Here is a 21,614-nt window from a genome sequence, read left to right on the forward strand (position 1 = left end):
TTATCCAGTTACAAAGATTGACGATGAAAAGTTTTCCAGATTGAATAAATACCAACAAACTTTATCAAGCTATAATGCCACAATTGACAAAATAAATTGTTTCCTACTATCAAGTTCTGGGAATTGACAAAATAAATTGTTTCCTGCTATCAAGTTCGATTTTGATTCTTTGAAATATTCTAATCTATGTGAAGATCAGTAAAAGTGTAGCTTTTGTGTCTTAAAAGATTTAAAACTAATAGGAAATTGCAGTAAAAGCATAGCATCTCATCATTTCATACTCATTTAGAGGGGAAAAAAACAGGATCTGTCTGTATAGCACATTCTTACATTGCCACTGTAGCCAATTTTCATGTGAAAGGAATATAACATAGATACATTCAGATCATGCAGAACCCAAGTATATGGTACTGCTATAAAATTAACAGCAATAAATCTTTCACAGCAGAGAACAAGATGGACATTCAACATCTACAATCAAATACTGATAAAGAACTTAAACTTAATGGTGGAAAAAACTATTCAAACAGATTACATACTGTAAAACAGTGAATACTAGAGATACATTGGAAGTTTCTTGGCAACATGGCCTGAACTAGCAATAGCGGATGTTAATTCAGTTACAACTTACAATCATTTCTGAACAAGGATGGTAATCCTCATTGCTTATTATCAAAACACTGTATAGTGGCATGAATACATTTTTGGCTGCAGACGGATATCAGCATCAGACAAAAATTTCAAGCTATAGATCATGCAGTTTCTTGTTGCACCTTAAATTGCATGTATTACAACTACATCTATAGTATTTTGTTACCTCGCCTATCCAGATCAAAACTTCAAGATTTTGTAGATCCTGCATAACTGCTGAAGCATCTTCACAAAGCTTACGCAATGCTGAGGAACAAGCATTTGAAGAAATTGATTTTTGAATCCCCGAGGCACAAAATAGACTGCAAAAAATGATTAGAAAAGCAGATGTTGCAATTATGAGAACTAAGTAAAGCTGCAATCCTGATTGTTCTCAAATAGATATAGTATAAGATACTAACAGCAGTACTCTGATGTTGGCTGAGGGAGAAGATATCCACTTAGAGTAGGAACCAACAACCTCTGCTACAGCTTTGTACACCTACCTAGGTACAAGATACATTAGTGCTCTGTACAATGTGTCACATCAAAAAAATGATAAATAGAATTATAGATAATGCAGCGGAAGAAAAAGGTTTTTCCTAGGCAGTTTGAGAGTAAATCTTACAAAGAAAAAAAAGTCATCATGCCCATCGGATGCTTTACTTGATAGAATAGATACCAGCTGCATTACCATTGAGAAGTCAATTGAATCTCTACCTCGGACAACCGTGTCTGCAACCTGATATAAGATGGTGAAGATCTATGTGCCGGCATAATTTAATATGGGCTCCATATAACAGAGCCATATACTGCAACAAGTGATTATTTTTTTAATAGTTCTACAACACATTCACAAGAAACTAGAAAGAGCATATACTGCATAATACTGAAAAGACAGACACATACGATTCTATGGGCAACATTCAAAATTATCACCTCCTTCCCCTCCAACTCCACCATCTGCCACCTCCCTAACATCCACATCTCCTATTCCTTCTTCCACTTCACCATTCACGTTCCCATTTCCTACCTAGATGGATCTCAACTCACTCTTCTCAACATGATCACTGTATCCACCATTTGCCTAATTCCTCACCCGAAGCAATTCACGCATCCTTGTCATTGTCGACATCAGCGCCCTAGCTCCCTACCTCATTGCTTCCAATTACATTGTTCAAGCTAGCATCAAAAGGGTCAGCATCGGCATCAAAAGCCCATATATAGCTTGAATCTTGGCTGATAAGAGGAGTCCTCCGACAAGGTGATTGCCCTAGGGAACATAATGACTTGCACCACAAGCTCCAAGATTATGATCCTCCAAAAAGGGAAACTCGAGACTGGGACACATCTGGATATGGTGAGATCATACAGCCTACAATGAGGGAGTATGACAGTGGCGCATCGGCTGGGAAGGGCATTTGTGGATTTTAAGGTGATGATGGAGTAGGTATGGAAGTTGATCGATTGTCCCATTCAAAAAAAGTGTTATCTTACCTGTGGACATTTGTCAGTATGCTAGTGGAATTGTTCAGTGGTACAACAACCGAGAGGAGCAAGAATAAGGTGAGCATGTTCATGTCTGTGGGAATGATAGTGGTCAGGCTCATTGCTACACAATGGAAGTGAATGGAGAAGAGTTTACAAATATATTCCATATGGGCACCTTAATATTCCATATTCTAGATGTAAGATGTTGTGTGGATGTCAAATCATTTTTTAAGTGGCAAATTGAGGGAAAATTAACATATGCTTGATTTTAACATTAAATAAGAACATCGTGCTACATTAGAGAAAAAACGAAAGTTTGTACTATACTTGAGAAAGGCGCAAACTTAATATATTAACTCTATATCAGCATAGTGTTCTTATCATTTGGTGAAGCACAATGTTCATCATTGTTATAATTTTTTAACCTTTTCCTACATCACACATCAAACAATTTTATTCTATTGACTATCTTTTAAAAATTTTGTTATCTATTTTGATATCACTAATCCTACCAATATGAAAAGGAAAATAAATTTCTGGATTTATCATATCATTACAGATTTCATAAACTATGGTTACATTGATACAAACCATCAATCAACAAATGCACTCCAAGATAAAAGATATGAAAATGCTGTGTCAATAGGAATAAAAATAATTGTCAAGTTCAATAAAATTGCCCTATCATGACATGATTAATAAATTTACCGATGAAATAGATAATTATCATATTCCCAAAACTACTTAATTAACATTTTCCTGGAACTACTACTGTGAAAAAAAAATATTCCAGTTGCAGATATTGCACTGTGCTTCTATGTCAAGACTTGAGAAGGTATAATTATATAAATGCACAACCAAGGTAAATCAAGCAGTTGTTTTCATAATCTATTTAGCATGTTATATGATCAAGGATATTGCAGTCATTTCCAAATCGCTTACCACATTCAAGGCAAACATTCTAGCTTCAAATTCTACCCAATGGACAAATGAATCAAAGGAAGGACATCCAATTGAGAAAAGCTGCAACAAATGATTGTGAAATAGTTATTGCACTAGTATTAGTTTTCAAAAAAGAAGAAGAAGAAGAAGAAGAAGAAGAAAATGTTCAGATTTAAACATAGGTAGACATAAAGGCAATGAATGGACATTGCCGTATCAGTAACTGAATTTTTATTCTAGGTATCAGTAGAAGGATTTAATTTTAATAATGCAAAATAATTTCAAACAACTAGATTGAACCTCAGTTTTATTTTACTGTTTCAATTAATCATGTGTCCCAACTATCTTAAATTCTTTAATGTTAAAGTTAAAGATTTATCTAAATTGAAGTGGCATTTTAACCATATAAATTAAAAAAATAATGGAATAGCTTTGGCAGCAAGTCTTATGGTTGCATTGTGCAACTTAAGTTGACATGTGTTTTTAGCGTACGCAAATAGCATGGAATATGAATCAATTCAAATGGCATTGGAATGGTTTAATTGGAATGGTAAACCAAACCTGACATAAGGCATGCCATCTCAGCTTCCTACCATGCAAAATAATGTTCTCACCTTCTGAACGAAAGCAGCAGGACCCAGAATTTGACAGATATCAATCAAAAGTTCCTCAAGGTTCAATCTGAAGTGAACCAACCCATCGGGTATGTCTAGGCTATCACCATTGTCTGATCCAGTACCAACAACCTAGCAGAAAGATAGCACATCCATGTTAGTCAACAGAATAAGATTATTAAAACTAGAAAAACCTTTTTATGGAAAAAAAAATTCAAGGCTTATGTTAGTCAACAAAATGAGATTACACAACCACCAATATTAGAAAAATATAGACCCAAGCCCACATTTGCCAGACATATTCTTTGTGAAAAATCAAGAAGATAGAAGCCAAAGGAATATGTTAAAATTCATACGTTTTTTATTCAAAAACCTTGTCCGATAGACATCAAAGGAAGACTCATGCCAAGAATAAGATTATGCGATGAAGAGTAAAATGATTTAGCTAGAATTTGTCACATCTTCAGATATTAAAATTAAATGTTTCATCATATCAGGTAAAAAACTGCCATTTTGTTTGATCAGCTGCATATTATCATACAAAATCACATTCAGGTAAGACGAGACTATTCTAAATACTCATTAGGATGAACCATGGAATTGCTATGGATCCTAAGAGGTGAAGCAAAGCATGAAAGGAAGAATAAGAGGTAGTAGTTGAGAGAAACCTAGAGTCAGGGAAAAGGATGTACACATGCAATGATTGGTATACTAATGCTTTGGTGGTTATGTCCGGAAATGATCCCCCTGTTTCTCCTGATTGTTTCTCTTGCTGAATTTTCTTGTCCAATTTCCTTGTTATTAAAAAGATGGCAAGTGACCATGTTTAATCAAAAGTAGCAACAGAATAAAGAACAACATAATCCCTCCTTCAATCAGTACAAGCAAGGTTTAAAGAAATGAGTCTTCACCATATGACATTTGTCATTTTTATTGGTACAGTTAATCGTTAATTTCAGGCGCATGGTCTAATAGAGGGTAGTTTGGTACACGAAGGGTTGGACCACATTGGGTCTATTGTATGCAGCCTTACAATGCATTGCAAGAGGCTATTTCTGCGACACAAACCCCTCAAGGTCACACGGCAATAAATTTATCATTGCGCCAAAGCTCCCCTGTAATAGATGGATATTAGTGTCAATATGGTGCAAAAAAACACATTACACTCTGACATAGAGTTCTTTTAGACATTATTTGGTTTAAATTTTTTATCGCGAGCACAACTACTGTGAACTGTTTGGTGCATACCCTTTGTCTATATACTTTGAAGTTTGAATCATAGTCAACACGTTACCTAAAATGAGTCACACTAAAGTCAAGAGGAAGACCTTATTTTTCTCAACTGTAATAAGAATGACATGTCCAACAACAGATAAATTCAGTATTATGTCGCTATTGTTAATAGTACCACATGCAAAATAGTTGGTGAATTACATGATAGAAAAAACAACGACATAGTTGCAAGTTCTTAGCACGATTACAATTTCAACAAAAAGAAAAACAACAAAGGGGAGAAAAGGATATAAAACCTGGGCACGCAATAACACTGCATCTAGCAATGCTGAGAACACAGGGAAGAACATGTCTTCCACAGTTTTCCTATTTGCATTTTGAAAATCTACTCCCAGAAGATAATTTGCTAAGCAGCACCTGAAATTAGAAGAACATAACCATATTAAATATCTCAGTCTAGAAGAATGAACATAATTAATCATCCATCAGCAATTAACAGCATAGGGCTTATCTCAGTATTTCATATTACAACTTTTTGAAACAAAGATATTGATCATAACTATTGGGGAAATAGGTGAGATAGACTGGATCAACAATTCATCTACTAGCTTCAGATGTGCACAGGCATAGAGCCCTAGGCCTGTACTGCAATTAAGGCCCAATCACTTGGAAAGTGGAAACTCCTTTTTGGAGTTATTCTTAATGGGATTTTGGCTTTTTTTTTATATGAATGTGGATTTTCTCACTGTGGAAGTGTTCAATAGTCTGTGTTTGGAAAGCACTAAACATGGGAATTTCATTGTTTTTTTCCACCAATAATGAGAGAAGAATGAAAGTGCTCTTGCAAAAGGTGTGCAAGATGTCCAATTTTCATTGTAGTTTTGCTTCCATTTGGGCTTATGTTGAATCACATTTAGATGCCAATGATATTGACCATTAGAAGATTAAAGCACAAGACCAAGATAGCATCTAGAAGTGTTTAACTTGATAGGAACAATATATAGCCTCTGATACTCAGAAGTGCACATCCACATAGAATAAATATGAATTAGCTTGAGTTGAAAATTTCTGAGCCAAATCTTATATGAGTTTTGTAGTATACTTCTTTAGCAAACTTTTACTCGAGATTGGCCTATTTACTTACAAAATCAGTCTGGCATAGGGTACTCCAGAATGTTAGTCTTGGTAGTCTAAAAACAAGTATAAATAGATCACAAATCAAATTATCTGAGCTTTAATTCAATAGCAGGAGAAACTCCACAGCCACTTGGAACTAGCAATGAAACTGCTTAACTTTGCAACTTCTTAGATAATAATGAAGACGCATGATGTGATATTACCAGAACTGCAAGGTTGAATCTGCAATCTCCCAGTCACAGCTAGAATAAGTCACACAACTGTGATGAAAGAGAAATTATCAGCAGAGGCTGACAGCACAAAGAAAACAAAGTAAAGTTCACTTGATAAATGAAGATTCAAGTGCCAAGTATGCTAGGACATTCCATCTCAACATGCACAGAACAAATATTGGTCAAAATCAAGTGTATAGTAATAATATATCATCTCAAAATTATAACAATATTACCTCAAGAGTGCATCCGCAAGTGTCAGTGCCTCAGCAGTAGCTGTTGCAATAAGAGCTGGTGCCTGCTATGTGAGCAGAAGTCAGTAACTGTGGAGAACCAATCTAGGCAGATTATTGCAGAGTTGTTGCAGATTTATTGCACAGATTTATTACAGATTTGATTTGATATTGTATAATTAGGAAGATTTGATTTGATAATAGTTGTAATTGATTAGGAGATATTATGTGATTTCAATTACTTAAATAGGAATATGTAATTTGTATATAAAAGGAGGCAAGGTTATTGAAATAAAGGTGAACTTTTTTTTTAGAAAACCACGTGGTATCAGAGCGAAGTTTCCTTGTGCTGCCCAGCCGCCTCTAGGGTTTTGGTCTTCATCAACCATCGGGGATTCTGATCTTCGAGGGCAACAATGCTTTCAGTATCTCTTCCACCTACTTACTAAGACTGCAGCCAATCATGTCGGACTTCGAGCAAATGCCGGTAAACTCTTCCATAGTCAACTCTGCTCCAAATCACCCCATGATGCCGACAAACTTTTCCACAATCAACTTTGCTCCAAATCACCCCATCATGCCGCACTTTCGAATTCAACCAGAAACTATCTTTGGCTCAATTACCATTGACAAACTGAATGGCCACAATTATCTTCAATGGTCACAATCGGCAATGATGCTCATTGCGGACGAGGAAAAGATGATTATCTCATGGGTATTCGAGAACCAAAAAAGGCAGTCCGGAGTATCGAGTCTAGAAGGCCGAAAGCAACCTTGTTATGGCATGGCGGCCAAAAGAATTCACATATATCTATAATGATATGATATTTTCAACGTGGGACTTTGATTGTATTCCTAATAATGGCTAATCAACTTTATGAATGCAGAAATTGGTAAAAAATTTCTATTGTTGACAACTGCCCAAGATATATGGGAGGCAGTTCGTCGTGGTACTTTCTCTAATCAAGACAACATTGCTGAATTATTTCATGTTGAAAGCACTCTCCAAGACTTCAAGCAAGGTAATCATCAGTAACTACCTATTTCACAACTCTCAATCGGTATTGGCAAAAGGTGGATCTCTTTAAAACCAATAACTGGAAGTGTTCCGAAGACCAAACATATTTCAAGAGATTTGTGAAAACCAAGAGAGTGTTCAAGTTTCTGATGCGACTTCATCAGTCTCTGGATATAGTAAGGGGCAGAATCCTCGGCACAAAACCACTAGCAAGTCTTCGAGAGGCATTTTCAGAAGTCCAAAAGGAAGAAAGTCGTATGTGGGTAGTATTGGGACAGCCAAACCCCAAATTCAGTCTCTCAAGTCAACTGAAGCAAGTACTCTCGCTACCCAGAATCCCGCTAACAACATGAATGACAATCGACCGAAGAAGGGACACCCATGGTGTGACTAAAGCAAAGACACACCAAAAGACACGTGTTGGAAGCTTTATAGGAAACAGGTGGATTAGAAGTTCTCCTCAGACTGCGAAGCAAAGGGAAATGTTGTAGTCACACCCATAACACAGTGTGACAACTCAGTTCCTTTCTCTAAGGAACAACTTGATATTCTCCAATAGCTCATTTAGAAGGCAAACATATCACCTCCATCAGAAATGCACATATCTACCCACTTCCCTTGGATTGTGGATTCTAGCACTTCAGAACACATGACAAGTGATAGATCACTTTTCTCCACTTTTTCACTATGTGACAAACCCCAATCAGTGTGTATAGTAAATGGGACATGTGCTAAAGTAGTTGGGACAAGAACCGTTCATCTCTCAAGCACACTAACTCTACATTCTGTGATATTTGTTCCTGAACTTGATTGTAATCTTGTGTCTATTAATAGATTAAATAAAGATCTCAACTGAGACTAAATTCCTTAAAACTCTTGTGTGTTTCAGGACTTGAGCACGAGGAAGACGATTGGTAGTGTTAAATTTCGTGACGGCCTTTATTTCCTTAATGCCTATCTATCTTCAAGTCATTTAGTTAGTCACAAATGTCAGTTGAGTTGAGTTGAGTTGAGTTGAGTTGAGTCCTGGTGAGTCCAATAAAGAAAGTGATATTATGATGTTGTACTTTCGACTTGGTCATCCCAATTTTTCATATTTAAGGTACTCATTTCCCTTGCCCTTTATTAATAAAAATCTAAGTTTATTTCAGTGAAGTTTGTCAAATTGCAAAACATACTCGAAACACTTACTCTCCCCGATAATATAAGCCTACACATCCTTTTTCTCTCATCCATGATGACATCTGGGGACTATTTCGTACCCCGAGTCACAGGCTCAAGGTGGTTCATACTATTGGCTAATGATCACACTAGATTATGTTGGGCATTCCTAATGAAAGACAAATCAGAAGACAAGCACATCTTCCAAAACTTCCATGTCATGGTAAAAACCAATTCAAAAGTGATATTCAAATAATCAAGACCGACAATGCCAAAGATTTTTTTCAATTTTGAACTTGGCTCATATCTTAAATCTCATAGAATTGTCCAACAAAGCTCCTATGCTGACATGCTGCAACAAAATGGGGTGGCTCAATGGAAAAATCATCACATTCTTAAGGTAGCCTGATCCCTACTATTTCAAGCTAATGGCCCAATCACATTTTGAGGAGAAGCAATCCTCATTCAAACATCACACTCCATTGCAGACATTACAAAAATTGTTTCCCCGGTCTCGCCTTATCTCTAACTTCTTCTCAAACTCTTCGATTGCATTGTTTTTGTGCATATTCACTCTCAATACTAAAGCAAGTTTGATCCTCAGGCTCATAAATGTATCTTTCTTGGTTATTCCTTTAAAAAAAAGGATACAAATGTTATTCACCAGTCCAAAAAGTTCTACAACACTATGGATGTTACATTCTTTGAGACTATTCCTTACTATAATACTACAATTTGGGGGGGGGGGACAATACCAGTGAATTGCAGTATTGGGAATGGACACCCTTCTCGGGTCATCATCGTTTGAGTCTTCTGTTTAGCCTTCCCCAAAATGTAGTGATCCACCATCTCCAAATCTTGATAGTCACCCTCCTCATTCGCCAGGTGTATGAAAGAAGGAAACATCGAGTGTCGGTACTATCTCAACACTTCCAAGAGAATTCCCCAAGCCAAGTTGAACTTGAATCACAACAGGAGATAACAGATTCTAGCCGATAGCTGAATTTTACATTAAATCTATCAATTGCACTTGCACACATGAAAGATGATCGTGCACTCAACACCCTCTTCACAGTTGCATTTCCTATTGATATCTTTAGACAGAATCAATATTCCTAATTCTGTGGATGAAGCTCTTAACATTCCTGAATGGAAGAAGGCGACTCTTAAGGAATATAATGCACTAGAAAAGAATGGCACATGGGTGATAACAAGGCTACCACTAGGAAAGAAAACTATGGGTGTAGGTGGTTGTTCTCAGTTAAACAAAATGCAAATGGGAGCATAGATCAATACAAAGCACACCTAGTGGCGAAAGGATATACTCAATCATATGGAATTAATTATCAGGAGACCTTTCCGCTAGTGGTTAAACTCTACTATCCATTGTTGCCAACTTGGAGTGGCCACTATATCAGCTCGATGTTAAAAATGTCTTCCTTAATGGAGCCTTGACTGAAGAAGTATATATGGACATGCCAGCAGGATTTGAGATAAGTGATACAAAAGGAAAAATATACAAACTTAGAAAGGCATTGTATGGCCTGAAAGTCACCGAGAGTATGATTTGGCATATTCACAAAAGTCTTAAAGAATGATGGATACTCAGTCACAAGTTGATCACACTTTGTTCACTAAGTACTTCTCATAGTTTTAATTGACTCAAGTCTCTCATGTCCAAAGAATTCGAGATCAAAGACTTGGGGCACGTAGAGTATTTCTTGGGAATGAAAATGGTCCAGAGCAACAAAAGCATATCTATTTCCCAACGCAAATACATACTTGATTTGTTGCGTGAAACTGGAATGAGTGGGTGCAAGCCGACTGAAACTCCCATGGATCCCAATACTAAGCTTATGCCTAGAACTAATGAATTAGCGGCTGACAAGGGCCGATACCAACGGTTAGTGGGTAAGCTAATCTACCTAACTCATACACGTCTCGATGTAAGTTTTTCAATGAGTCGGATGAGTGAGTTTCTAAGTAATCCATCTATAGATCACATTGAGGCAGTGAATCATATATTGAGATACCTGAAGAAAGATCCAAGGAAAGGTCTTATGTTTAGGAAATCAGGTAGCAGATCTTTAGAAGTATATACAAATGCTGATTGAGCGGGCAGAGTCTCCAAATGATAGAAGGTCTACATCAAGATATTGCTCTTTCATATGGGGAAACCTAGTAAAATGGCGAAGCAAGAAGCAAACTGTGGTCGCTAGAAGCAGTGCAGAAGCTGAGTTTAGAGAACTAGCCTCGAGTATTTGTGAGGGGATATGGCTAAAGCGGCTGCTCAACGAGTTCAAAGTTGAGACATCAAACCCTACTCAAATCTTTTGCGACAACTAGTCGACTATCACAATTGCCAAGAATCTTGTCCACCATAATCGTACCTAACATGTGGAAATTGATCGACATTTCATTAGCGAGAAAATTGAAGATAAATCAATCACCCTAAACTACATTCCATCAAAGCATCAAGCAGCTAGTTGACATCCTTACCAAGGCCTTGTTCAGACCTAGTCTAAGTGAGATGAACACGATCCTTGGGTTGGAAAGCATCTACCGCTTAGATTGAGGGGGAATGTGGAGAACCAATCTAGGCAAATTACTGTAAATTTGTTGCAAATTTATTGCACAGATTTGATTATTACAGATTTGATTTGATATTGTATAATTAGGAAGATTTGATTAGATAATAGCTGTAATTGATTAAGAGATATTATGTGATTTCAATTTCTCAAATAGGAGTATGTAATTTGTATATAAAAGGAGGTAAGGATTTATGTAATTTGTATATAAAAGGAGGCAAGGTTATTGAAATAAAGGTGAAGTTTTCTGGAGAAAACCACAATAAATAAACATTATGCTGTCCCATATATAATTCAGCATGTTACAAATTTCTGGTCCCTTTAGAAACTATCATCGAAAGAAAACATGTTCAATCAGTTGCATCAACTTCTGTCCTAATCAAATAAGAATGTATTCCTGCCTTCAGAGAATCAGCTAGGTTCTAGACGGAATCAGTAAACCAACTAGTCCACCTCATTTACAAGTGATTCCAGTTAAAGGCAGTTAGTAAATGTAAAATAATTTACTAAGTTAATCCAATAAAATGAACTTCCGTTGAAAGTAAATACAACATGTACTATTTGAATTTAAAAAAGAAAAAGACTCACAGCTTGTCCGATTTCAGACATCAAGCATGCAAGGCCACCAATTATTTTCTCATCTTTATTAAGAATAGCTGATCTCAGAAGCACATCTTTTAAATATTGTATTCTAATCAATAAGACCTGTGGTAAGCCCTGTAGAGATCAAGATAAGTTGAGCAGTTAAAGTCAGAATACTAGCAGCAGATGAAAGAAAAACTATAACTTGAAATCCTGTATCCATTCCGTAAATTATCAAAATTTGATAATGATTGGCATGTAATCTCGCATGTGCAACCTATGTCGCTCATGCTGATGAGTACAGGTTATGCTGAGACTTGGCACACTTTGGCATGCTACAACACGTGTCAAGTACTTATTTTTTTATTTTAGATAGCTTGTTTCCCTAAAATTTCAATTCAATTAATTATCTAATCACAAGAGACTATTATTAACTTGCCAAGTGTCCCACTTCATGGCTAACACCTACATCCTCCAGGGTTGCCACTAATATTAGTTTTAGCTAAATCTACAAGTATTTGTCAGCATTGACCATACGTTTTCTATTTGTATAAGATGAAATTATTTTAAAAAATCTATGAGCGTAATTTGTGTAAGTTGGTAAAGTTAGGAGGGAGGGGAGCGATGAAACTTTTCTTTTTTCTTTCAGACTAACATGGTTTTAAAAAGCAGTACATCATAATATAGAAATAGAATTGTAATAAATTCCAATAATCAATCTTCAAGAGAACTCAAAATTCTTTGATAAACATATAAAATGCAAAGGAGACTTACTTCATACCGACTAACTAGCTCAATTAAAACTTCAACAGCCACATCGAATGAGGATGAAACCTGTCCAAAATTATGCCTACATGTTTAAGTGAATGAGTACTGCATTAGTTTACTGTGGATGGGAATGAAAAGTTAACCTGCAAGGAATTGAATACAAAGCTAAGTAGTGGATGTGTGGGTAAGGAAGCAGGTGGAATCTCTGAAAAGCATCCCGCACGTACCTGCAGTCCATAAAAATCTTACAGAGATGATAAGAAGGAAAGGTAGAATAAAGACTTTATGATTTTTATAGAAAGAAAATGAACAGGTAACAAAGACATGAAATAAAGGAAATAGTAGATACATCAGTTAGCACAGAGGTAGATCCAAGAAAATTAAGGAAATTATGAATGCTGCAGAATTATTTAGCCAGTTCACAGCATAAGTGAAACTCACATAGAGTAGAAAGCTTGTCGAAGAAAATAAATGAAAGGTTAACATATCTTCTGGGGAATATTACTAACCCTAATGACATACTTAACTAAGTAGGTAAGGAGGAGTAGTCATATGTCCTTCTTAGAAGTAAGTTGGGTGAAGTCCAAATTCAAATGTTTAATGTTTTGGGAGATCAACTCATAAAGAAAAACAATGTCCAATTGGCCTAACTCAGCATACTCTTGATTGTCAACCTAATTAGCAAACATCAGATAGACTCATAATGGTTGACCACAATGCAATTAAGAACGACAACGGTACAAGCACTCACCCAACTAAGCAAGCATCGTAATACCCTCCTGTTTTTCTCTTGAAGCTTAATCTCATTGTCTAATCTTTGCTCCGATTGAAGCAAAAGGAACTGAAGAACAGTGGGAGTATGAGAGAGGAGCTGCAAAACATAGAAAGTTCATTGACGACAAGAATCTAAAACAAACGACTGCAACTTCAACTTACTGAGTGAAGCTTTCATCAAACCTCTCGTGTGAATTGGCTTCTTTTCTCTGTGCTAATATTGCAATCCCAATTTCGGTTCTCTACTACTTCCTCAGGGAGAACAGTGAGCATCTCTAGCACTGCAAGGTTCCCATTCTCCTGGGTCTCATGCTGGTGCAAGCTGGAGAAGAGCTGGTCAATGGGCATGCTTTGCTCAATTGACCGTAGAATGAGAGCAGAAAGTGCGAGACATATCTGGGTTAGAAGCTGCAATTATCAAGAGAAGACGAAACAAATCCTTAAAGTTTGCACTTTTGAACCTGACCAAAAGAATGAACGAATGACAGACAATAATGCTTCAATTATTATGACTATCAGATCCCGAGAAAACCATCAATGGACCAAATCCACAAACAGTTTAGAGACGGCAAGCACCAATGGACATCTGTTGAGGATCAAGTTGCAATACGTGTCTTCTTCCCATAAGAAGAAGAAGAGAGCCAGATATATAGGCACACCTGTGCGGGTCCCGAGCAGAAGCGTTGCGCAGCGAGAATAAGTGCGTTGAGCAAGGCGTCTTTGGCAGCCAGCTGCAAGTAATAGCCTTCATTTTGAACCTAGGAAACAAGGGCATCGTCATCAGTATCGCACCTTCGACGCGAGAAGAGGAGCGGAGGAGTTGAAAGTTCATGCAGAGGCACCTTGCGGCGAAGTATTTGGGCAGCGAAGAACTCGACCTCAAAGTCAGAGGGGGCGGTGGTGGAGGTGAGAATGGAGGCGGCGACCTCCCAGGCAGAGTCGGACTGCTGGAACTGGACCAGCCACTGGTTGGCCGCCACCCGGTTGCAGGACTCCCCGTCGTGGTTGAGGACGTGCACTGCCTGGGCCACCTTCCTCTGCAGCTCGCCGCTGCTCATCATGGAACGAATCCAGCGGCAGTGACGGAAGAAGCCGTACGGAAGGCCGAAGCTCCGGATTCGCCCTCCTGCTACCAGATTGTATCAGGAATTGCCAGGGAAGGGGAGAGATGATGGGGAAAGGATCGGACGGTTGGGGATCGGAGACTTTGCTGACAGCGGAGGCGGGAGAGAGAGAGAGGCGCTTCTCTGGCATCCAAGGGTTTTGATGAACCTTCTTGTCGCCTGATTGGGGCTTCTCTTCCACCCTTTTTACTCCTACGCGTCGATCGGGCGCAAATAATATAAAAGTTTTTCAACAAATTTTTTCTTTTTTATATTTATATTTTCAATATTTCTGAATATTAATAACCACGGCTTCCCTTTTTTTGTTATTTTAATATTGTTATTTTAATATTAATATTAAATTATTTTACAAATATTTACGTAGAGAAACATGTAGTAAATACAGCATATTTATATATATTTATATTTTTCAAATAGGACGTGTAATCATAAAAAAATTATATTTACAATCACAGAGAGCTAGGTTTTTAGATCACCCATCATGAATATTTCCTGATTACTCTGATGATCGATGGGATACTTCCATGGATTACTCCAAATACGATGTTATCTAATTCAATATTTTTTATTTAATTAAATGAATCAAATAAGATCATACGGTATGATTTTGGATCATTAGGCTCAATTCATACTCAAATAGAGTTCAATTATCATACAAGACACACTTACTACAGTTGAACTATTGATGAAGCTGGTGCAGTGTATTGATGAAGCTGATGCACTACTTCAGGAGGCACGGTACTTTTTCGCAGAATGTGAAATCGGATCGTCTATTATAAAATTAGTTAAATCGTAAGATTTAAATACTTGATATATAATATAAAATAAAATATTGACTCATTATCTTAAATTTTATATTAAAAAATGATAAACTCATATCGTCTGGATGACAATCTGGATATTTTGCCGTTGCACCGTAGCCCTAAGTGCATCTTAAATTTTATATTAAAACTTATTTATGAGGGCTTTTTAGTCTTAAAAATTTACTAAGAACTTTCCTTATAAATTTTATTTATCATCATGGTTCATAAATATTAGTTACAGATAATTTATAATTTTACTCATGATATATATAAAATCAAATTTATTTAAGTTGTTTAATAATATTCATTTAATTGACCTTAGACATATTAAATTCACAAATATTTAGTTCGTTTACCGCCTTAGCCTTATGACACCAAAAATACACTATCCAATAGATACCGACCTAAGTCACAAAACTTCAATTTGATACATTATCTATACTTAAAAATTCAACCTGCTTAATTCAAAATCATCAATTACTCAGAACTAAGTTAGATTAAATCTTACAAAGATCAAATTGATAGAATTTAATCTTCAAACTGAAATTAAAGAGGAAGCATTGTAACCTCACCAAACAATTTCCCCCCATTAGATTTCTATACAAAGAACATGGAATTAAGGATTACTCTTAATAACTCCCTTAACATGATGAAACAAGAACACAAGGTTGCATGATTAGCAGATCTCTGTTGATAGCTGTGACTTTTGTACATATTCAATGCTTATTAGCAAGAAAGCTCATTTATTGGCAGCAAGAGATAGTAAATATAGAAAAACAGTTTCTGCAATCTAAAGAACAAATATACTGGTGTTTTTAACCCAAAAAGAAAACGGATATGTACTATCGATTCTTTAGTTATTCCCTCATTTGGGAGTACTTATTTCAGCTTCAAATAAGGCACAGCTATGAGGCTTCAGTTCATAAGATGATGATCCTTCGTACTCGTGTACATTTGTATCAGAACTACTTGAAAAGAATCCAGGAAATTCAAGGGAAGTATCAACAAGACGAAGCCAAACGCTTCCATCCAACTGCTCGGGTAAAACAGTAGTCTCTGGTTGATCACTGGCATTAAAACATATAAACAAATCGCCAATACTCGAATTTGAGTTATCAGATTGCAGTTCTGATTTTAAGACCACGGCCAAGAAATTGGATATCGAGTCATCCCATTGTGGTTGAGATTGATTGCTTCCATACCAAACAATCTTTTCTGCTTCCAGAAAGTGTTTTCTCTGGAAAATATCCTTTCGCCGCACTCTAAGTGAGCTTAAGAATGCAATGAACTGTCTTATTTGTCTACTAAAGCCTGTTCCTTCACGAGTCCAATCTATCGGCTTCCTGTCCTTGTATAATGGTGAACCTCCAGTAGAGTAACCAAATTCATCCCCCATATTCAGCACTGGAACACCCAGCGAAACAAACAGGATGAACAAGAAATTCCTTGTTTGTTGAAGGCGTGTTTCAAGCACAGCACTTGTATTTGTAAGACCTTCATCACCACAATTCCAGCTTAGTTCTGAAGCAAGATTAGCACCGCTGAAGCTGACCAAATCGACAAGAGGAAGCCCAAAGTTCTTTGTCACAAAATTGAAAGAAAAAGCTGGGCCCCTGGAAGAAAATAAATCACCACTACCACAAAGTCTAGAAGCAAAATCACCCAAGTGATCATTACCTCTCAAGAAGTTCCTCACATCATTGCAAAATCTCACATTCATCTCTGCCCAATGATTCCAGTGAGGAACTTGGAATTCCTTGTATGACATGTTAAGAGGAGACCAGCAATCAGCAATAATCTTTGTCTTTGACAGCACAGGATCAAATGCTATAGCTTCCATCAAAAGTGGCCGCGATAAGTGATTCCCATGTTCTCCTTGAGACATTAAAAAAGAATTAAGGAAGCAAAAGCCATCTATATGGAACTCAATCACCCAATACCGGAGGCTGTCAATAATCAGTTCTTGGATGAAGGAATTATTGCATTTCAGTATAGTATTAGTTTCTGATCCACGCTTCCCCTTATCAACTTTGTAACACAAAGAGCTATCCATGCCACAGAGTGATACTACTTGACATCCCTCCCCAGTATGAGTATAAACAACCTCCATCAGGACCTCTATACCTTCAGCATGCAGTGCCTTGATCATCTCCTTCATAGAATTGGTGGATGAAGCTGCACTTCGCTCTTCACCATACTGATGTGCCACTGAGAAGAAATGATATGGAAAGTAACAGCCTTTCTCAATATTAAATGGAAATATTGGCTCTAGCAGGATTGAATTGACACCAAGCTCTTTAAAATGTTGTACTTTCTTGCTCACACCAACAAAAGTCCCAGCAAGATCTTCTGATAGCCCATTAGACTTACCCTTGGTAAATTGCTCCACATTTAATCTGTAGACCACCAGTTCCTCCATTGGCAAAAATGGATGGGAATCACCATCCCAATTGAACAAGGTTTCCTTCTCCAGTGAACCGAGAAGCAAAGATTCACCTTGCTGAGGATGAAGATTTCGAACTATTTTTGCATATGGATCTAGCAGCGGGCGATGTGTATGAAATGCATCTCCTCTTTTTGATGGTTCCTTGCAGTAATAACCGTAGATGGCATAGCCCTCAATGCTCTCCACAGCGATATGCCAAACATTGCCTGTGCGATTGACGTAAGGGTCCAATTCAATCTCTAGTGATGGAACCTCGGCTTTCTCATCATAGAGACATAGTATAACCTTCTCAGAAGTCCTTGAAACCAAAGAGAAATTGACCATTCCATGATCAGAAAAGGATACGCCCAAGGGAGCAGGACACCCTCGTCCAAAGCCCACAGGCACGCGAAAGTTCGTCTTTCTATGAGTTCTAATCTCCGCGTCGCCAGAAGATAAATGCAGCAAAAATGACAGAAAAAAGGGAGCTTTTGCGAAAGCAAACTCCAAATCCAATGCGTACCTCCCAAAAGAAATTCGAACAAAAGGAACGCTAATCAAATTCGTCTCACTTTTGGCATCTTCAACAACTGACCGCGAGGAACCAGGCCCGGCTACTTGATAAATCAAGACTAGGCCATCATCAAAGCTGGAGGAAACCTCAATATGCACCGCAAAGCTCACACCTTCAGCTCCCACCACCACCGCCTTCACAAGGTCCCCTCTTTCCGACCTGAAGGAGTAGGAGAACTCCCTCGTCTTCACTTCTTGAGCTACGTCTCTTATCTTCGCCATGATCCGCTGTTGGCGGAGAGAGATCAAGGGGGCTGCGCAAGATACTGAATTAGGGGATGTAGGCGTACCGAAAACTGCAGCTCTGAGGCAGAAATTATCTTTATAGATGCATCTTCCGCGGGGTGTCAAATTTGGACGGCGCCGTCCCAAGAATTCAGCAATTGGAACGCCGCGAGCCTGCGCCGCTGCGGTAGGCAACCAAATGCTCGCCATAAGAAGACTATGGGTATTTGGGAGTAAACAAGGAAAGCGATGGATGGAGCGCGTATAGGGGGAGCGATAAGGGAAAGAAGCAGTATTGTACAGGAGAGACGAGAGGAAAAGGGATCATGGGAGGTAGCGGTGGAGGAGGAAGACGAAGACAACGCCAAGCGAGGGCGATTTTTTTTCTATTTTCTATTTTGTCTTCTAAACCTTTGCCATATCACATACAAATAGTAAAAGGACTCCTATTATATCTGCGTTATTTTTTCTTCTTCTTTTCAAACTAAACTTCTTATTTGTATTGTAGCGATAATAATCAAAACTACTCGTGAATTTTTCTAATACAATTTTTTGACATAAAATAATTTCAATTAAAATGATTGTGATATTAATCAAAATTATTTTAAATTAATAAAAATTATTTCAACGTTGATCAAAATTATTTTAAATTTTAACTAATATTGAAATAGTTTGGATTAATATTAGATACATTTTTATCCGTATTAAAACATTTTGATAATATTAAAGAAATTTCAACAATGATAATTGAAGTAATTTTTACTAGCATTAGAATAATTTTAAGAGATTTTTAACTAATTTAATTTTAATTAATGTTGGAACAGTATACTAATTTTAATCAAAGTGGAATAATTTTAACTAATATTAAAATAGTTTTGTTAAAAATATATTTTTGGAAAGAAAAATTAGTGGATGATTAGAGCATATCTTAGGCCACAATAAATAAACACATAAATTATGAAAGACATTTTATTCTAAGAGACCAACTCTTTATATAAGAGATCAAATCTCCAATGAAATATTTTACATTAATATTTAGGAAAACTCCTAGAACTAAATAATATATGGTACTATACTAGTGGATATATTGAACTAGACGAGCGTGGACCGAAATACTCGCAAACAGAAGAAAAAAAATCATGAGTAAAATCATGAGTTTACCTTCACAACCAAAATACCAATTCAACTTTAGATGATCTTACAAGGAAGGAGACGTCGAAGACCGCAGAAGTTGACTACCAACAACTTAAATCCTTAAGGTTGCGATAAAAAAATACTCTTATATATATATATATATATGCAAAACTGCTCCCTTGCGGTTTGGTGCGGCAACGGTGAGTTGGACATGCCACGTCATCTTAGTTAAAGACAAAACAAAAAAAGCACATGGAAAACAAAAAACCAAAGACGCGACCTAGGGTTTCTTTTCCTTCTCTTGCCGCCATTTAGGTTTCGTGCGTCGCGGTGTTCCTCCCTCTCCGCCGAGAAGCTTGCGCGTTCCCTCTATCGTCACTCCTCCCTCTCTCGGCGAGAATCTTGCCGCCTCCCTCTATCGTCGAAGCTTGCCGTTTCGCAGCCGCTCCTCCCTCTCTCGCCATCACAAGAACAACTTTGCCGCGACACACGACGAGCTCCTTCACCGCGACGCACGACGTGATCCATCCTCTCCTCCCTGCGTGACCTCTTGCCCGACGCGCTCCTCTCCTCCCCACCGCTACATCCTGTGAGTTTACCCTAAAATTTTCAAGTCAAGTAATTGACAACTCCTATAGAAAATCCACTAAGACTGAGTCAAGCACCAACATTTTAGAGATGGCAAACAAAGTTCTAGTAACTTAGATTGAGTTCACAATGGTTTTAAACGCAAGGAAGTTCTAGTAACAATTTTGGGTCAAAACTGTTGGTTCTAGCAACACGATGTCAAACACCAACATATTTCGCCCGACGCACTCCTCTCCTCCCCATTACTACATCCTGTGAGTTTACCCTAAAATTTTCCAAGTTGGACGAGTTGTATGTGACACCTTGCTTACAATAGAAATTGATGTTTTCCATTTCGCAACAGCTACAAACATAAACTCAAGCAGTGGTTGAAGATTTTATAGAAGTTGACAACACTGCTCCATAAGACGATAAGCTTGATATAATTTGTTAAGTATCTATTACTACTTTGTAAATTTCAACAAATATTTGATACATCAGTCTTAGCTACATGAGTATTATTTTGAATTTCCAAAATCTATATTTTTTGGATCCTACATCACTGAAATAAATTCTTGTGATAAATTTGTCATAGTAGGATCCTGTATCAAATAGTGATGCAGGATCTTGATATGTATTTCTGTCATAGCAGGGAAATAAATTTCATATCGATGGGAATCTATATTCTTGAGTATTTCATGTCACTGACAATGTCCCACTTGTTCTTGCTCAGATCTTTTTTCTGCTTTATACAATTATACTAACAGGAAATTAAATTATTTTGCTTATGTTATTTTGCTTTAGAAAACTGTTAGATTGCTTCTTTATTTTGCTTTAGAAATTACATGCTTTGTGTTGCTTTAGAAATTGCATAATTTGTTCATTATTTATTTATCTATTGTCAAATATAATGCAAGGGCGCACAGGAATGGAAGAAAATAGAGTTGATGATCAATAATTCATTCCCCAAGTTGTAGATCCTCGAAAGCCAAACATTGGAATGAAATTCCCATCACTAGAGGATGCATATTTGTTCTATAACCAATATGCTCGAGAAGCCGGATTTAGTTCAAGGAATAGCACGAGCAGGAAAAACAAGATGACAAATGAAGTAACATGGAAACAAATTGTATGTTTTAAAGAAGGGCATACAGATCTAATGCGGAACAATAAACATCCAAACCCTAATCAAGTAACAAGGGAAAGAGCACGTGGTGCAGTTAGAACGGGTTGTAAGTCAAATATTACATTTGCCAAGAAATAGACAGGTCCTAATTGGGTTGTCTGTAACTTCATAGAAACCTATAATCATCCACTTTTGACTCCATCAAAGGTGCATTTGCTACGCTCACATCGTAGTGTTTCGGTAGCCAAGAAAGC

At 37.2% G+C, this 21,614-nt stretch overlaps 2 protein-coding genes across 2 annotated transcripts in view; both read right to left on the reverse strand.

Annotated features, from left to right (window-relative positions):
- The window catches only part of LOC121967539 (transportin MOS14-like), a 32,724-nt gene extending 18,025 nt beyond the window's left edge, over window positions 1–14,699 (reverse strand). Inside the window, exons 1-15 of the mRNA XM_042517835.1 lie at window positions 14,226–14,699; window positions 14,043–14,141; window positions 13,567–13,791; window positions 13,361–13,480; window positions 12,753–12,836; window positions 12,616–12,675; window positions 11,848–11,976; window positions 6,496–6,557; window positions 6,251–6,307; window positions 5,207–5,327; window positions 3,678–3,809; window positions 3,064–3,144; window positions 1,259–1,372; window positions 1,053–1,132; window positions 818–953 (exon numbers count right to left, since the gene is read on the reverse strand). Coding sequence (XP_042373769.1) covers window positions 818–953; window positions 1,053–1,132; window positions 1,259–1,372; window positions 3,064–3,144; window positions 3,678–3,809; window positions 5,207–5,327; window positions 6,251–6,307; window positions 6,496–6,557; window positions 11,848–11,976; window positions 12,616–12,675; window positions 12,753–12,836; window positions 13,361–13,480; window positions 13,567–13,791; window positions 14,043–14,141; window positions 14,226–14,444 — 1,719 coding nt within the window. The 5' untranslated portion in view covers window positions 14,445–14,699. The remainder of the gene's footprint in view (window positions 1–817; window positions 954–1,052; window positions 1,133–1,258; window positions 1,373–3,063; window positions 3,145–3,677; window positions 3,810–5,206; window positions 5,328–6,250; window positions 6,308–6,495; window positions 6,558–11,847; window positions 11,977–12,615; window positions 12,676–12,752; window positions 12,837–13,360; window positions 13,481–13,566; window positions 13,792–14,042; window positions 14,142–14,225) is intronic.
- A 1,438-nt stretch (window positions 14,700–16,137) lies between these two features.
- Window positions 16,138–18,950, reverse strand: LOC121967540 (isoamylase 2, chloroplastic-like). The gene has a single exon (XM_042517836.1). It carries the CDS (start codon window positions 18,741–18,743, stop codon window positions 16,176–16,178), a length of 2,568 nt encoding a protein of 855 aa, XP_042373770.1. The 5' UTR covers window positions 18,744–18,950; the 3' UTR covers window positions 16,138–16,175.
- Between the last annotated feature and the right edge of the window lie 2,664 nt (window positions 18,951–21,614).

Source organism: Zingiber officinale, chromosome 3B (genome assembly GCF_018446385.1).
Source record: "Zingiber officinale cultivar Zhangliang chromosome 3B, Zo_v1.1, whole genome shotgun sequence".
Taxonomy (NCBI): domain Eukaryota; kingdom Viridiplantae; phylum Streptophyta; class Magnoliopsida; order Zingiberales; family Zingiberaceae; genus Zingiber; species Zingiber officinale.